We start from the raw sequence: 12,575 nt of genomic DNA, 5'->3' as shown, positions 1-12,575 counted from the left end.
GCCTATCTGAGCAGGACCACCCAACCAGCAGGAAAATTTGGAAGGTCCAAACCAGGAAGGTGGGGGGGCAGGAACAAATGGGGGGCTACAAATTGAGATGCTACCCTGTGGACAACTTGACAGACGAGGCAAGAAAACATGACTCTTATTGGGGCCTATCTGAGTCGGACCAACTGACGAGCAGGAACAGTTGGACGAGATCAAAGCAGGAATTGGGAGGCAGGAATAAAAGCGGACACCAACTGAGATCCTACTCTATGGACAACGTGACCTGGGGGGCAAGAAACCAGGGCTCTTCCTTCTGGCCTATCTGAGCGGTACTACCTAATCAGCAGGAAGAGCTGGAAGACACCAAAGCAGGAAGTGTGGGAGGCATGAGTAAAAGGGGGGCTACCAACTAAGACCCTACTCTGAGGACAACTTGAACTGGGGCAAGTAAACAGGGCTCTTAGTTGGGGCCTATCTGACCAGGACCAACTAGCCACCAGGAGTGGTTGAAGAGACCAAAGCAAGAAGTTTGCCAGGGCAGGTAAAAACGGGGGCTACCAACTGAGACCCTAATCTGAGGATGACTTGACCTGGGGGCAAGAAAACAGGACTCCCTTTTGTGGCCCATGTGAGCAGGACCAAGTAACCAATAGAGCAGTTGGAATGGACCAAAGCAGGAAGTGGGGGGGGGCAGGAAAAAAGGGAGGCAACCAACACACACCCTACTCTGAGGACAACGTGACCTCGGGGGCAAGAAAACAGGACTCTTGGTTCGTGCCCATGTGAGCTGGACCAACTAACCAGCAGGAACAGTTGGAAGAGACCAAATCAGGAAGTGTGTTTGGAGGAGTGGCAGGAATATAAAGGGGACTACCAAATTAAACCAGACGCTGAGAACAACGTGACCTAGGGGCATGAAACTAGGACTCTTTCTTGCAGCCTACTTGAGAAGGAACAATTAACCAGCAGGAACACTTGGAAGATACCAAAGCAGGAACTGGGTGGATCAGGAATAAAAGGGGGCTACCAACTAAGACCCCACTCTGGAGACAACTTGACCTAGGGGGAAAGAAAACAGGAATCATGGTGCAGCCTATCTGAGCAGGGCCAACTAACCAGCAGGAAGAGATGAAAGAGACCAAAGTGAGAAGTGTGGGGGGGGGGAGCAATAAAAGGGGGGCTACAAACTTAAACCCAACTCTGAGGACAACTTGACCTGGGCCAAGGAAACAGGAATATTTGTTGGGCCTTATCTGAACAGGACCAACTAACCAGCAGGAGTGGTTGAAAGAGACCAAACCAGGAAGTGTGTGTGTGTGGGGGGGGTGGTCAGCAGGTACAAAAGGGGGGTGCCAAATTAAACACAACTATGAGGACAACTTGTCCTAGGGGCAGGAAAATAGGATTCTTTGTTGAGACATATACAAGCAGGACAAACTAACCTATAGGAACAGTTGGAAGAGACCAAAGCAGGAAGGGGGAGGCAGGAATAAAAGGGGTTAGGCTACCACCTGAAATCCTACTCTGAGGTCAACTTGACCTAGTGGAATAAAAATAGGACTCGTAGTTGGGGCCTATCTGAGCAGGACCAATTAACCAGCAGGAACAGGTTGAAAAGACCGAAGCAGGAAGTGTGGGGTGGGCAATAGGAATAAAAGAGGGGGGCACCAACTGACTCCCTACTCTGATGACCACTTGACCTGGGCGAAAGAAAATAGGACTCTTTGTTGGGCCCTATCTGAGCAGGACCAAGTAACAAGCAGGAACCGTTGGAAGAGACCAAAGTAGACAGTGTGGGAGGGCAGGAAAATAAAGGGGGGGCTACCAAGTAAGACCCTACTCTGGGGACAACTTGATCTAGATGGTAAGAAAACAAGACTGTTCGGTCCTATCTGAGCAGGAGCAAATAACCAGCAGGAGCCTTTGGAAGAGAACCAAGCGGGAATGGGGGGGGGATAAGAGGGGGGCTGCCAAATGGGACCCAATTCTGAGGACAACTTAACCTGGCGGCAAGATAATAGGACTCTTTGGGGGCCAATCTGAGTAGGACCAACTAACCAGTGGGAACAGTTGGAAGAGGCCAAAGCAGGAACTGGGGGGCAGGAATAAAAGGGGGGCTACCAGCTGAGACCATACTCTGAGAACAACTTGACAAAGCGGGCAAGTAAATTAAGACTCTTTTGGAGCCAGTATGAGTAGGACCATCTAACCAGCAGGAAGAGTTGGAAGAGACCAAAGCAGGAAGTGTGGTGAGTAGGAATGAAAGGGGCCTAGTAACTGAGACCCTACTCGGAACACTACTTGACCCAGGGGGCAAGAAAACAGGACTCTTTATAGGGGCCTGTTGAGCAGGACCAACTACACATCAGGAATCGTTGGAAGAGACCAAACCGGTAAGTGGGAGGGAGCAGGAGTAAAAGGGGGGCTGCCAACTGAGTCCCTACTCTGAGGACAACTTGTGTTGGGGACAAGCCAACAGAACTCTTTGTTGGGACATATCTGAGCATGACCAACAAACCAGTGATTACAGTTGGAAGAGACCAAAGCAAGAACTGTGTGTGTGTGTGGGGGGGGGCAGTGCAGCAGGAATAAACGGGGAGGGGGGGGGCTGCCAACTGCAACAATACTCTGAGGACAACTTGACATGGGGTCAAGAAAATAGAACACTTTGTTGGGGCCCTGTCAGAGCAGAATCAACCAACCAGCAAGAACAGCTAGAAGAGACCAAAGCAAGAAGAGAGGGGGGAGGAATAGAAGGGGGGCTACCAACTGAGACACTCCTCTGAGGACAACTTGTCCTAGGAGCAAGAAAACAGGAGGCTTTGTTCAGGCCTATCTGAGCAGGACCAAGTAACCGGCAGGAACGGTTGGAAGAGAGAAAAGTCGGAAGTGTGTGTGGCGGGGTGGCAGGAATAATAGCGGGGACGGGCCCAGGCTCTTCTGCAGCAGGTGTCGGGACTTCATGGAGATCCGCAGGGCCCATCCCGCCCCGGGGAGAGGAGATCAGCCTGGGCCGCGGTGCCGGGCTACCTGTAGAGGGTGGCCGCAGGCCCCGTCCACTCAACTGTGCCTCGGGGATCTGAGGAAGCTGAGGACCTTGGGGTGAGGGACAGGATCCTAGGTCAGGAAAGGGCAGGGACACAGGACGGGGCCACGGTGTCCAGGTGGGGGTCAGAGGGAGGACTGAGGGACTCAGGTCCCCAGGACAGAGGGGACGTCCCAAAGTTCAAGACCTCACGCCTTCTGAGAAGGGCCCTTGGGAGGCATGGGGACTCGCGGAGGAGAGTCGGGCCTGACTCCCGCAGCCGGGTCTCAGAGACACCGGAGGAGGCGCAGGGGGCGGGGGGAGCACTGGGACGCCTCAGTTCTGAAGAGGGCAGGGCCCGTGTCCTGGGGCGATTCCTAATGAGGAGCAGAGGGATCTGCAGGCAAAGGAGCCAGGACCCCACAACAGAGTCAGTCCGCGCAGGCCCCCGGGAGGGATGGGGACACTGGGCGAGGCTGGACTTGGGCATCCGGGTCTCGGATCACCCGGACCGGGGAGTGGGGGTCGGATGGGTGAGCTGGGGAGAACCGAGGACCCGCTGTCGGTCGGGAGCAGCCGCTCCGGCGGGCAGAGGGGAGGAGGGCCCAGGTGCTGTCAGGAGACCAGGTCCACCCCAGCCCAGAGCTACGAAGTCAGTCCGTGCCGCAGGCCCGGGGAGCCCCTGCATCGGGTGGCCAGAGGTGGCGGGCGCCCCGTCACTGAGCCTGGGCGGTGCGTCCCAGAGACCTTCGGACCCTGGTCTGAGGGGCACGAGTTCCCTTCGTCAGCGGCCACGCGCCCAGGCCATCCCCGGGGTGCAGGAGGCCACGGAGGGAGCACCGAGGGAGGGACTCCGGCCCCCAGAACGGAGGCCCCGGCCCGGAAGGCGACCCCTAGCGGCAGCCTAGGCAAGCCCCTAGTGGGAATGAGGCCCCGCGGGGTGTCTGGACTTCCGCATCCGGGTCTCAAGAGACTGGCGGGGCGGGGCGGGGCGGGGCGGGGCGAGGCGAGGGGGCCTCGGCGTCGTCGGCGTCTTCCGGCCTGCGCCTCGAAGCCCGTCGGGCGCGGGAAGGGCGCCGAGCCTCGTGGGCTTCGAGGTGAGGCCCAGAGGGAGGAGCGAGGGAGCCGGGACCCAGAGGGGAATGAGTCCGGCGGTGGGGGCGGCGGTGGAGGCCGCAGGGTGGCGCGACCACGACGACCGTGACCAGGGCGTGAGGCGTGGGCGGCCTCGGGCTCTGGGTCCCAGCCCGACCGAGAGCTGGTTGCGCGCGAGGAGCCGGCGTCAGGCGGCAGAGCCCGAGGCCCAGGCCGCCCAGGGAGTCCGGATGGGGACGAGAGGACAGGGCTGAGGGACCCCAAGGAACCCATGTGAGCCCCTGCCATCGGCCCCGGGCCTCCCCGGACTTGGTCGCCTCGTGCGACGCCAGCCGCCTTGGCCCGGACCTCGCCGGGCCGGGAGGGCTCTGGTGGGAGGCAGCGGGCCCGGGGCTCCCCGGGAGAGCCGTGCGGGAGGACGGCCGGAGGCCCCTTGGACCCCAGCCCCGGGGCCGCCGTCGGAAAGCCGCCCCCGCGGTGGGTCTGGGCGAGGGGAGGGCCTTGGTGTGCGGGGCTGGAGCCCGGTCAGCCGAGGCAGGATCCCGGGCCCTGGCCGGGGTGCAGGGGAGAGAGGAGGCGCTGCCTCCCAGCCCAGGACACCTACGTAGGGCCCAGGAGGCCTGCCCTGCCGCTCGGGTCCGCTCTGGCTGTCAGCGGAGGCCCAGAAGGGGCAGGTCCAGGCTGGATGGGGTGGGGGCTCCCGGGGTGGGGGGGCGCCCAGAGTCCTGGCCAGAACCTCCTGGCCGCAGTGGGGGGTGGGGGCCCGGGGCGGTGCACGCGGTCGGCACCCACCCTGAGACCCTGAGGCGCCCCCTCCGTCCCTCCCTCCGTCTCTCCCTCCCTCCGTCTCTCCCTCCCTCCGTCCGTCCCTCCCTCCGTCCGTCCCTCCCTCCCTCCCTCCCTCCCTCCGTCTTCCAGGGGCTCGGAGAGCTCTGGAGTTGAGGCCTTGGTCTGAGGCAGGAGTCCCGAGGTCACAGAGCAGAGGAGGCGCGGCCGCGTGCCAGTCGGTTGTCCAGGCGAGGTGCGTGCTCCGCGCGTGGGGCCGGGGGCTCGCCCATCCCACCCCAGAGGGGACCCCTCGGCCCCCAACCCCCACGCGGCCCCGCTCTCAGGCCTGGGAGCTGGGGCTCTGTGGGCTGGGCCTCCCCCTGAGGAGCCACCCCTCATCTGTCTTCAGGGTCTCGCGACCATCATGCCCCTGGGTGAGAGGGGTGCGCTCTGCAAGCTTAAGGAGGAGCCAAGAGAGGTCCCGCTGCCATGGGATGCACCGCTGCCAGAGCCTGAGGACAAGGAGGTGGAGTTGAAGAAGGAGGAGGTGGAGGAGGTGGAGGAGGAGGTGGAGGAGGTGGAGTTGGAGGTGGAGGAGGAGGAGGAGGAGGAGGAGGAGGTGGAAGAAGTGGAGGTGGAGGTGGAGGTTGAGGTGGAGGACGTGGAGTCGGAGGAAGAGGAGTTGGAGGAGGAGGAGTTGGAGGTGGAGTTGGAGGTGGAGGAGGTAGAGTCGGAGGAAGAGGAGTTGGAGGAGGAGGAGTTGGAGGTGGAGTTGGAGGTGGAGGAGGTAGAGTCGGAGGAAGAGGAGTTGGAGGAGGAGGAGTTGGAGGTGGAGTTGGAGGTGGAGGAGGTAGAGTCGGAGGAAGAGGAGTTGGAGGAGGAGGAGTTGGAGGTGGAGTTGGAGGTGGAGGAGGTAGAGTCGGAGGAAGAGGAGTTGGAGGAGGAGGTGGAGTTGGAGGTGGAGTTGGAGGTGGAGGTGGAGGAGTTGGAGGAGGAGGAGGTGGAGGAGGAGGTGGAGGAGGTGGAGGTGGAGGAGGAGGAGTTGGAGGTGGAGTTGGAGGTGGAGGAGGTAGAGTCGGAGGAAGAGGAGTTGGAGGAGGAGGTGGAGTTGAAGAAGGAGGAGGTGGAGGAGGTGGAGGAGGAGGTGGAGGAGGTGGAGGTGGAGGTGGAGGAGGTGGAGTTGGAGGTGGAGTTGGAGGTGGAGGAGGTAGAGTCGGAGGAAGAGGAGTTGGAGGAGGAGGAGTTGGAGGTGGAGTTGGAGGTGGAGGAGGTAGAGTCGGAGGAAGAGGAGTTGGAGGAGGAGGAGGTGGAGGAGGTGGAGGAGGAGGTGGAGGAGGTGGAGGTGGAGGAGGTGGAGTTGGAGGTGGAGTTGGAGGTGGAGGAGGAGGTGGAGGAGGTAGAGTCGGAGGAAGAGGAGTTGGAGGAGGAGGAGGTGGAGGAGGTGGAGGAGGAGGTGGAGGAGGTGGAGGTGGAGGAGGTGGAGTTGGAGGTGGAGTTGGAGGTGGAGGAGGAGGAGGAGGAGGAGGAGGAGGAGGTGGAAGAAGTGGAGGTGGAGGTGGAGGTGGAGGTGGAGGAGGTAGAGTCGGAGGAAGAGGAGTTGGAGGAGGAGGTGGAGTTGGAGGAGGAGAAAGCAGAGGAGGAGGAGAGGGGGGGCCCGTCTCCCCCCCCCTCCTCCTCCTCCTCCTCCTCCCTGTCCTCCTCCTGCTCTGTCCTCATTCTGGTCCCCCTGGAGGAGGGATCTGCTGCTGCCCGGTCCCCGAGTCCTCCCCAGAGCCCTCGGAGCACCTGCCCCTCCCCCAGTGCCATGGCAGGCGCTCCGGGGAGCCAGTCCCACCAGGGCTCCAGCAGCCCCGATGAGGAGGGGTCGAGCACCTGGGGGGCCCCGGCAGGGGCCCAGGCCTCGCTCCCAGATGCGCTCCGCGTGAAGGTGGCCGGCCTGGTGCTGCTGCTGCTCCTCAAGTATCGCACCAAGCAGCCGACCACACGGGCGGAGATGCTGGCGGCGGTCAGCCGAGATGACCGGGACCGCTTCCCCGTGATCTTCCGCCGAGCCTGCGAGTATCTGCAGCTGGTCTTTGGAGTCGACGTGAAGGAAGTGGACCCCCGCGAGCACTCCTACGTCCTGGTCAGCATCCTGGGCCTCAGCTGCGATGGGACGCCGAGTGGTAGGGACGGCATGCCCAAGACCAGCCTCCTGGTGCTGGTCCTGTGGGTGATCCTCCTGGAGGACGACCGTGCCCCTGAGGAGGCGGTGTGGGAAGCGCTGGGGGTCATGGGGGTGTATGCCGGCAGGGAGCACGTATTCTATGGGGAGCCCAGGGAGCTGCTGACCGAAGTCTGGGTGCAGGAAGGGTACCTGGAGTACCGGCAGGTGCCCGGCAGCGAGCCCGCACGCTACGAGTTCCTGTGGGGTCCCAGGGCCCACGCAGAAACCAGCGGCGCGCAGGTGCTGCAGCACATCCTCGCGGTCAACAGCAGGCAGCCCGGGGTCTCCGTGTCTGTCCGAAGAGGCTGTGAGCCATGAGGAAGAGCGGGCCTGAGCCCGAGGGGCAGCCGGGCCCGTTCCCGCCTGGGGTCGAGCAGCTTCTCCTGCGGGGCACGAAGCCAGGCCACTTCTCGCCTGCGAGTGCGAGCAGAGCGGGCGCTGGGCGTTGTGAGTAGTGGAGGGCCAGGGCGGCTTGGGGGAAAGCGGGGCCAAGAGCACGTTTGGGTGGGTTCTTGTTCTCTGTCTACGTGGCCTCGGAAATCGATCTTTGTTTCCTCGAGGAAGTTTTCAGATGTTGTTCCTTGTCACAGAAGGTTTCGTGAGCTTCGGGCTCAGCGTGGGAGTGGCACCCACGCCACAGGTGTTCGAGAGTCAGAGTTTTGCCGTTTGGTGCAACGAGCCGGGAACCCTTCCGTCCTCGTTCGGGATCCAGAAGGGAATCGCGGTGCCTGGGCTGGGCACAGACAGGGATGTCTTGCAAACGTGAAGACCTTGGCAGTAAACGGATGGTTTCAGGCCATGGAGAAGTAAAAGATGTTCGTTCTTGCTTCTCGTCCCTTGTCGTCTGTCATTCTGGACAAGGGACGTAGAGATGTGTGCCTGCCTTTGCTCGGGTCTCCAAGAAAGGAGGAGACACTCGATCTGAGCAGAGGTCCCCAGCTCACTGGGACATTTGTGGCCGGACATTCGCCGAGCTCTGCTCGCTCTCGGAAGGGCCCTGTGTTGGCAGTGAGGACACTAGGAGAGAGAGGCAGGACACGTCTCGCCCATAGGTGACTATCTAGCAGCTGCGGTCCCCATGGGAAGGCAGGGAAAGGTCCCCTAAGAGGAGCAGAAGAAATGAAAGAAGGCTGAGGCGGTGGGGCTCCAGGGGGGGGAAGCCCTGCAGTGGAGATGCCCTGCCCGAGCCAGGCTGGCCTGGGATCTCGGTTCAGTGCGATGCCTTCCGGGCAGCTGATCACAATGTAGCGGGGAGGGGACAGTGGCTGCGGTGGGCTCCCTGCCTCTGTCTCCAGGAAGTCGGGGAGTGAGAGCCTGGATCTGAGGCGCACAGACTCAGCTGTGCAGAGGGCGGGGGCACGGCCCGAGCCGGTCAGAGTCAAGGTGAGGATCCCGGAAAGGATGGTGACAGAGGTGGGGGCCTCGGTCTGGGATGCCTGGTTCGGGCCGGCAGAGAGAAGGGGCCCGGCCGGGCAGCAAGGCGTGCACGTCGACATGTGAGGGAGCACGGCCGGCCCCCCATCCCGGAATCCAGGTCAGTCCAGCCGGCAGCCCGAGAGACCCCGGCAGGGTGGTCAGGCGGAGCCCTTCTCCCAGCGGGGCTAAGGGTGGTAGACTCGGGGCCCCAGAGGGACGGGCCCAGGCTCTTCCTGGAGCTGGTGTCTGGACCTGAGGGAGAGCGGTAGGGCCTACTACACCCGCCCACCCTGGGTAGAGGCGTTCAGGCCCCGCTGAGGCCCCGGGGTTTCTGGAGAGGGCAGCCGCAGGCTGCGTCCACTCAACTGTACCTCGGGGGTTTGAGGGAGCTGAGGACCTTGGGGTGAGGGACAGGATCCCAGGTCAGAAAGGGCAGGGGCACGGGCCGGGCTAGGGAGTCCAGGTGGGGACATGGGGGGGGAGGACCGAAGGACTCAGGTCCCTAGGACACACAGAAGGAACCTGCCAGAGTTCGGGCACCCGCGTCCTTCTGTGAAGGGCCATGGGCAGGATGGGCATTTGGGTGGACAAGTCGGGCCGGACTTCCACAGCGGAGTCTCACAGCCACGGGGTGTGTGTGTGTGTGTGTGTGTGGGCGGGGGGAGGCGGCTGGGACACCTCAAGTGGGCAGAGGGCAGGGCCTGGGTCCTGCGGCCATTCTTGGCGAGGATGCAGAAGGAGGACAGAGGGAGCCTGGGCCCCTCAACAGAGTCAGTCTGAGCCTTCCGAGTGCCTGCCCCTCCCCCGCTGACATGGCAGGTGCTCCGTGGAGCCAGTCCGATGAGGACCCCAGCAGCCCCGATGAGGAGGGGTCCAGCAGCAGAGGGGACCCAGGAGGAGCCCAGCCCTCGCTCCCAGACGCATTCAGCCTGAAGCTGGCTGACCTGGTGGCATTCCTGCTCCTCAGGTATCGCACTCAGCAGCCGACCGACCACACAGGCGGAGATGCTGGCGGCGGTCAGCCAAGATGACCAGGACCACGTCTCCGTGATCTTCCACCAAGCCTGCGAGTATCTGCAGCTAGTCTTTGGTGTTGACGTGAGGGAAGTGGACCCCAGAGACCACTCCTTCTTCCTGGTCACCATCCTTGGCCTGATATGTGATGGGATGCTAAGCAGTAGGCAGGGCATGCCCACGGCCAGCCTCCTGGTGCTGGTCTTGGGGGTGGTCCTCCTGGAGAACAACTGTGCCCCTGAGGAGGAGGTGTGGAACGTGCGGGCTACCAACTGAGACCTACTCTGATGACAACGTGACCTAGGGGCAAGAAATCAGGACGCGTTATCAGGGCATACGTGAGTAGCACCAACTAACCAGCAGGATCAGTTGGAAGAGACCAAAGTGGGAAGTGTGTGGCCACCATGAATAAAAGGGGAGCTAACAACTGAAAACCAACTCTGAGGACAACGTGACTTGGGGGCAAGAAAACAGGACTTTCTTTTGGGGCTTATCTGAGCAGGACCAACTAACCAGATGGAACAGTTGGAAAAGACCAAAGCAGAAAGTGGGTGGGGGGGGCTACCAACTGGGATCCTACTCTGAGGACCACTTGATCTAGAGGACAAGAAAACAGGACTCTTTGCTCGGGCCTCAATGCACAGGACCAACTAACCAGCAGGAATATTTGGTGGAGACCAAAGATGGGAGTGTGTGCTGGGGAGGGGTGGCTGGAGTAAAACGGGGGCTACCAACTGGAACCCTACTCTGAGGACCACTTGACCTGGGGGAAAGATAAAAGGACTCATTGTTGTGGCCTATTTGAAGAGGACCAACTAACCGGCAGGAGCAGGTGGAAGAGACCGAGGCGGAACTTTGTTGGGGGTAGGAATAAACGGGGGGCTACCAACTGAGAAACTACTCTGAGGGCAACTTGAACTGGGGGCAAGAGAACAGGACTCTTTGTTGGGGCCTATCTGAGCAGGAACACCTAATCAGCAGGACCAGTAGGAAGAGACCAAAGCAGGAACTGTGCGGGGGGCAGCAGGAATAAAAGGGGGGCAACCACCTGAAACCATTCTCTGAGTAGAACTTAACCTGGGGGCAAGAAAAAAGGACTCTTTGTTGGGGCCTATCTGTGCCGGAGCAACTAACCAGCATTAACATTTTGAAGAGACCAATGCAGGAAGTGGGGGAAACGAATAAAAGGGAAGGCAACCATCTGAGACCCTATCCTGAACACAATTTGACCCGGTGGCAAGAAACCAGGACTACTGGTGCGTGTCTATCTGAGCAGGACCAACTAAGAAGTAGGGACAGTTGGAGGAGACCACAGCGGGAAGAGGGGGAAGGGAACAAAGGGGGACTAAACACTGAAACCCTACTTTGAAGACACCTTGACCTGGGGCAAGAAAATAGGACTCTTTCTTGGGGGCTATCTGAGCCGGACCATCTAAGCAAAAGGAACAGTTGGAAGAGACCAAAGCAGCAAGTGGAAGCAATAAAGGGGGCCTACCAACTGAGACCCTACTCTGAGGACACCTTGACCTGGGGGCAAGTCAACAGGACTCTTTGCTGGGGCCTATCTGAGCAGGACCAACTAACCAGCAGGAACAGTTGCAAGAGACCAAAGCGGGAAGTGGGGAGGGGCAGGAATAAAAGGGGTGCTACCAAGTGAGACACTACTCTGAGGACAATTTGACATAGGGGGCAGGAAAACAGGACTCTTGGTGGTGCCTATCTGAGCAGAACCAACTCATCAGGAACATTTGGAGGAGACCAAAGCAGGAAGTGAGTGTGTGTGTGTGTGTGTGTGTGTGTGTGTGTGTGTTGGGGGGTGGCAGGAATGAAAGTGGGGCTACAAACTGAAAACCAACTCTGAGGACAAATTGACCTGGGGGAAGAAAATCAGTCTTTGTCGGGGCTTATCAGAGCAGGTCCACTTAACCAGAAGGAACTGTTGGAAGAGATCAAAGTGGGAATTGGGGGAGGACAAGAATAAAAGGAGGGTACAAACTCAGACACTACTCTGAGCATAACTTGACCTAGGGGGCATGAAAACATAACTCTTTGTTTGCCCTATCTGAGCAGGAACAATGAACCGGCAGGGACATTTGGAAGAGACCAAAGTGGGAAGTGAGGAGGCAGGAATAAAAGAGGGGTACCCTCTGAAACCCTACTCTGAGGACTCCTTGACCAGGGAGCAAGAATATAGGACTTTTTGTTGGGGCCTATCTGAGCAGAACCAACTAACAAGCAGGAATACTTGGAAAAGACCAAAGCAAAATGTGTGGGGTGAGGCTGCGAGTATAAAGGGGGCGTACCAACTGAGACCCTACCTTGGGGACAGCTTCATCTAGGCAGCAAGAAAATAGGACTTTTCGTTGGGGCCTAAGCAGAGCAAGGATCCAGCAGGGACATTTGGAGCAGACATAAGCGGGAAGTTGGGATGTGCAGGAATAAAGGCAGGGCTACTGCCTGCAACTCTACTCTGAGGACAACTTGACTTGGGGGCAAAAAAACAGGACTCTGTGTTGGGGCCTATCTGAGCAGGATGTACTCATCAGCAGGAACAATTGGACGAGACCAAAGCAGGAAGTGTGGGGCGGGGGGCAGGAATGGGTGGGGGGGCTACCAACTGAGACCCTACTCTGAGGGCAACTTAACCTAGGGGGCAAGAAAACAGGACTCTGTGTTGGGACATAGGTGAGCAGGACCAACTAACTAGAAGGAACAGTTAGAAGAGACCAAATAGGGAAGTGTGTGGGGGGTGGGAATAAAAGGGGAGCAACCAACTGAGACCCGACTCTGAGGACAACTTGACTCAGGAGGCAAGGAAACAGGACTCTTTGTTGGGGGCCTACCTGACCAGGAACAACTAACCAACAGGAGCAGTTGGAAGAGACCAAAGCGAGAAGTGAGGGAGGGGCAGGAATAAAAGGGGGACTACCAACTGAGAACTTACTCTGAGGACAACTTGTCCTGGGGCAAGAAAACAGGACTCTTGGTTGGGGCCTATCTAAGCAGGACCAGCTAACCAGCAGGAACAGTTGGAAGAGAGCAAGCGGGAAGTGGGGGTGGGGC

At 59.8% G+C, this 12,575-nt stretch overlaps 1 protein-coding gene and 1 long non-coding RNA gene across 4 annotated transcripts; both read left to right on the top strand.

Moving 5' to 3' along the window:
* The first annotated feature begins 4,011 nt into the window (after window positions 1-4,011).
* LOC122236296 lies at window positions 4,012-5,417 on the top strand. Its single transcript, XR_006214374.1, has 3 exons — window positions 4,012-4,110; window positions 5,027-5,129; window positions 5,286-5,417. It is a non-coding gene; the product is annotated as an uncharacterized LOC122236296 (long non-coding RNA).
* A 1,096-nt stretch (window positions 5,418-6,513) lies between these two features.
* LOC122236294 (melanoma-associated antigen 9-like) lies at window positions 6,514-7,907 on the top strand. Of its 3 annotated transcripts, none has more exons than XM_042977169.1 (2): window positions 6,514-7,529; window positions 7,676-7,907. In XM_042977169.1, exon 1 carries the CDS (start codon window positions 6,681-6,683, stop codon window positions 7,398-7,400), a length of 720 nt encoding a protein of 239 aa, XP_042833103.1. In that variant the 5' UTR covers window positions 6,514-6,680; the 3' UTR covers window positions 7,401-7,529; window positions 7,676-7,907. The 3 variants fall into 3 exon arrangements, with proteins under 3 accessions (XP_042833103.1, XP_042833101.1, XP_042833102.1); XM_042977167.1 differs by having other exon boundaries at window positions 7,673-7,907; XM_042977168.1 differs by having other exon boundaries at window positions 7,647-7,907.
* Window positions 7,908-12,575: the final 4,668 nt, after the last annotated feature.

This window comes from Panthera tigris (genome assembly GCF_018350195.1).
Source record: "Panthera tigris isolate Pti1 chromosome X unlocalized genomic scaffold, P.tigris_Pti1_mat1.1 chrX_random_Un_scaffold_119, whole genome shotgun sequence".
Taxonomy (NCBI): domain Eukaryota; kingdom Metazoa; phylum Chordata; class Mammalia; order Carnivora; family Felidae; genus Panthera; species Panthera tigris.
Note: the sequence above shows the minus strand (reverse complement) of the source record. Positions and strands in the feature narration are given on the sequence as shown.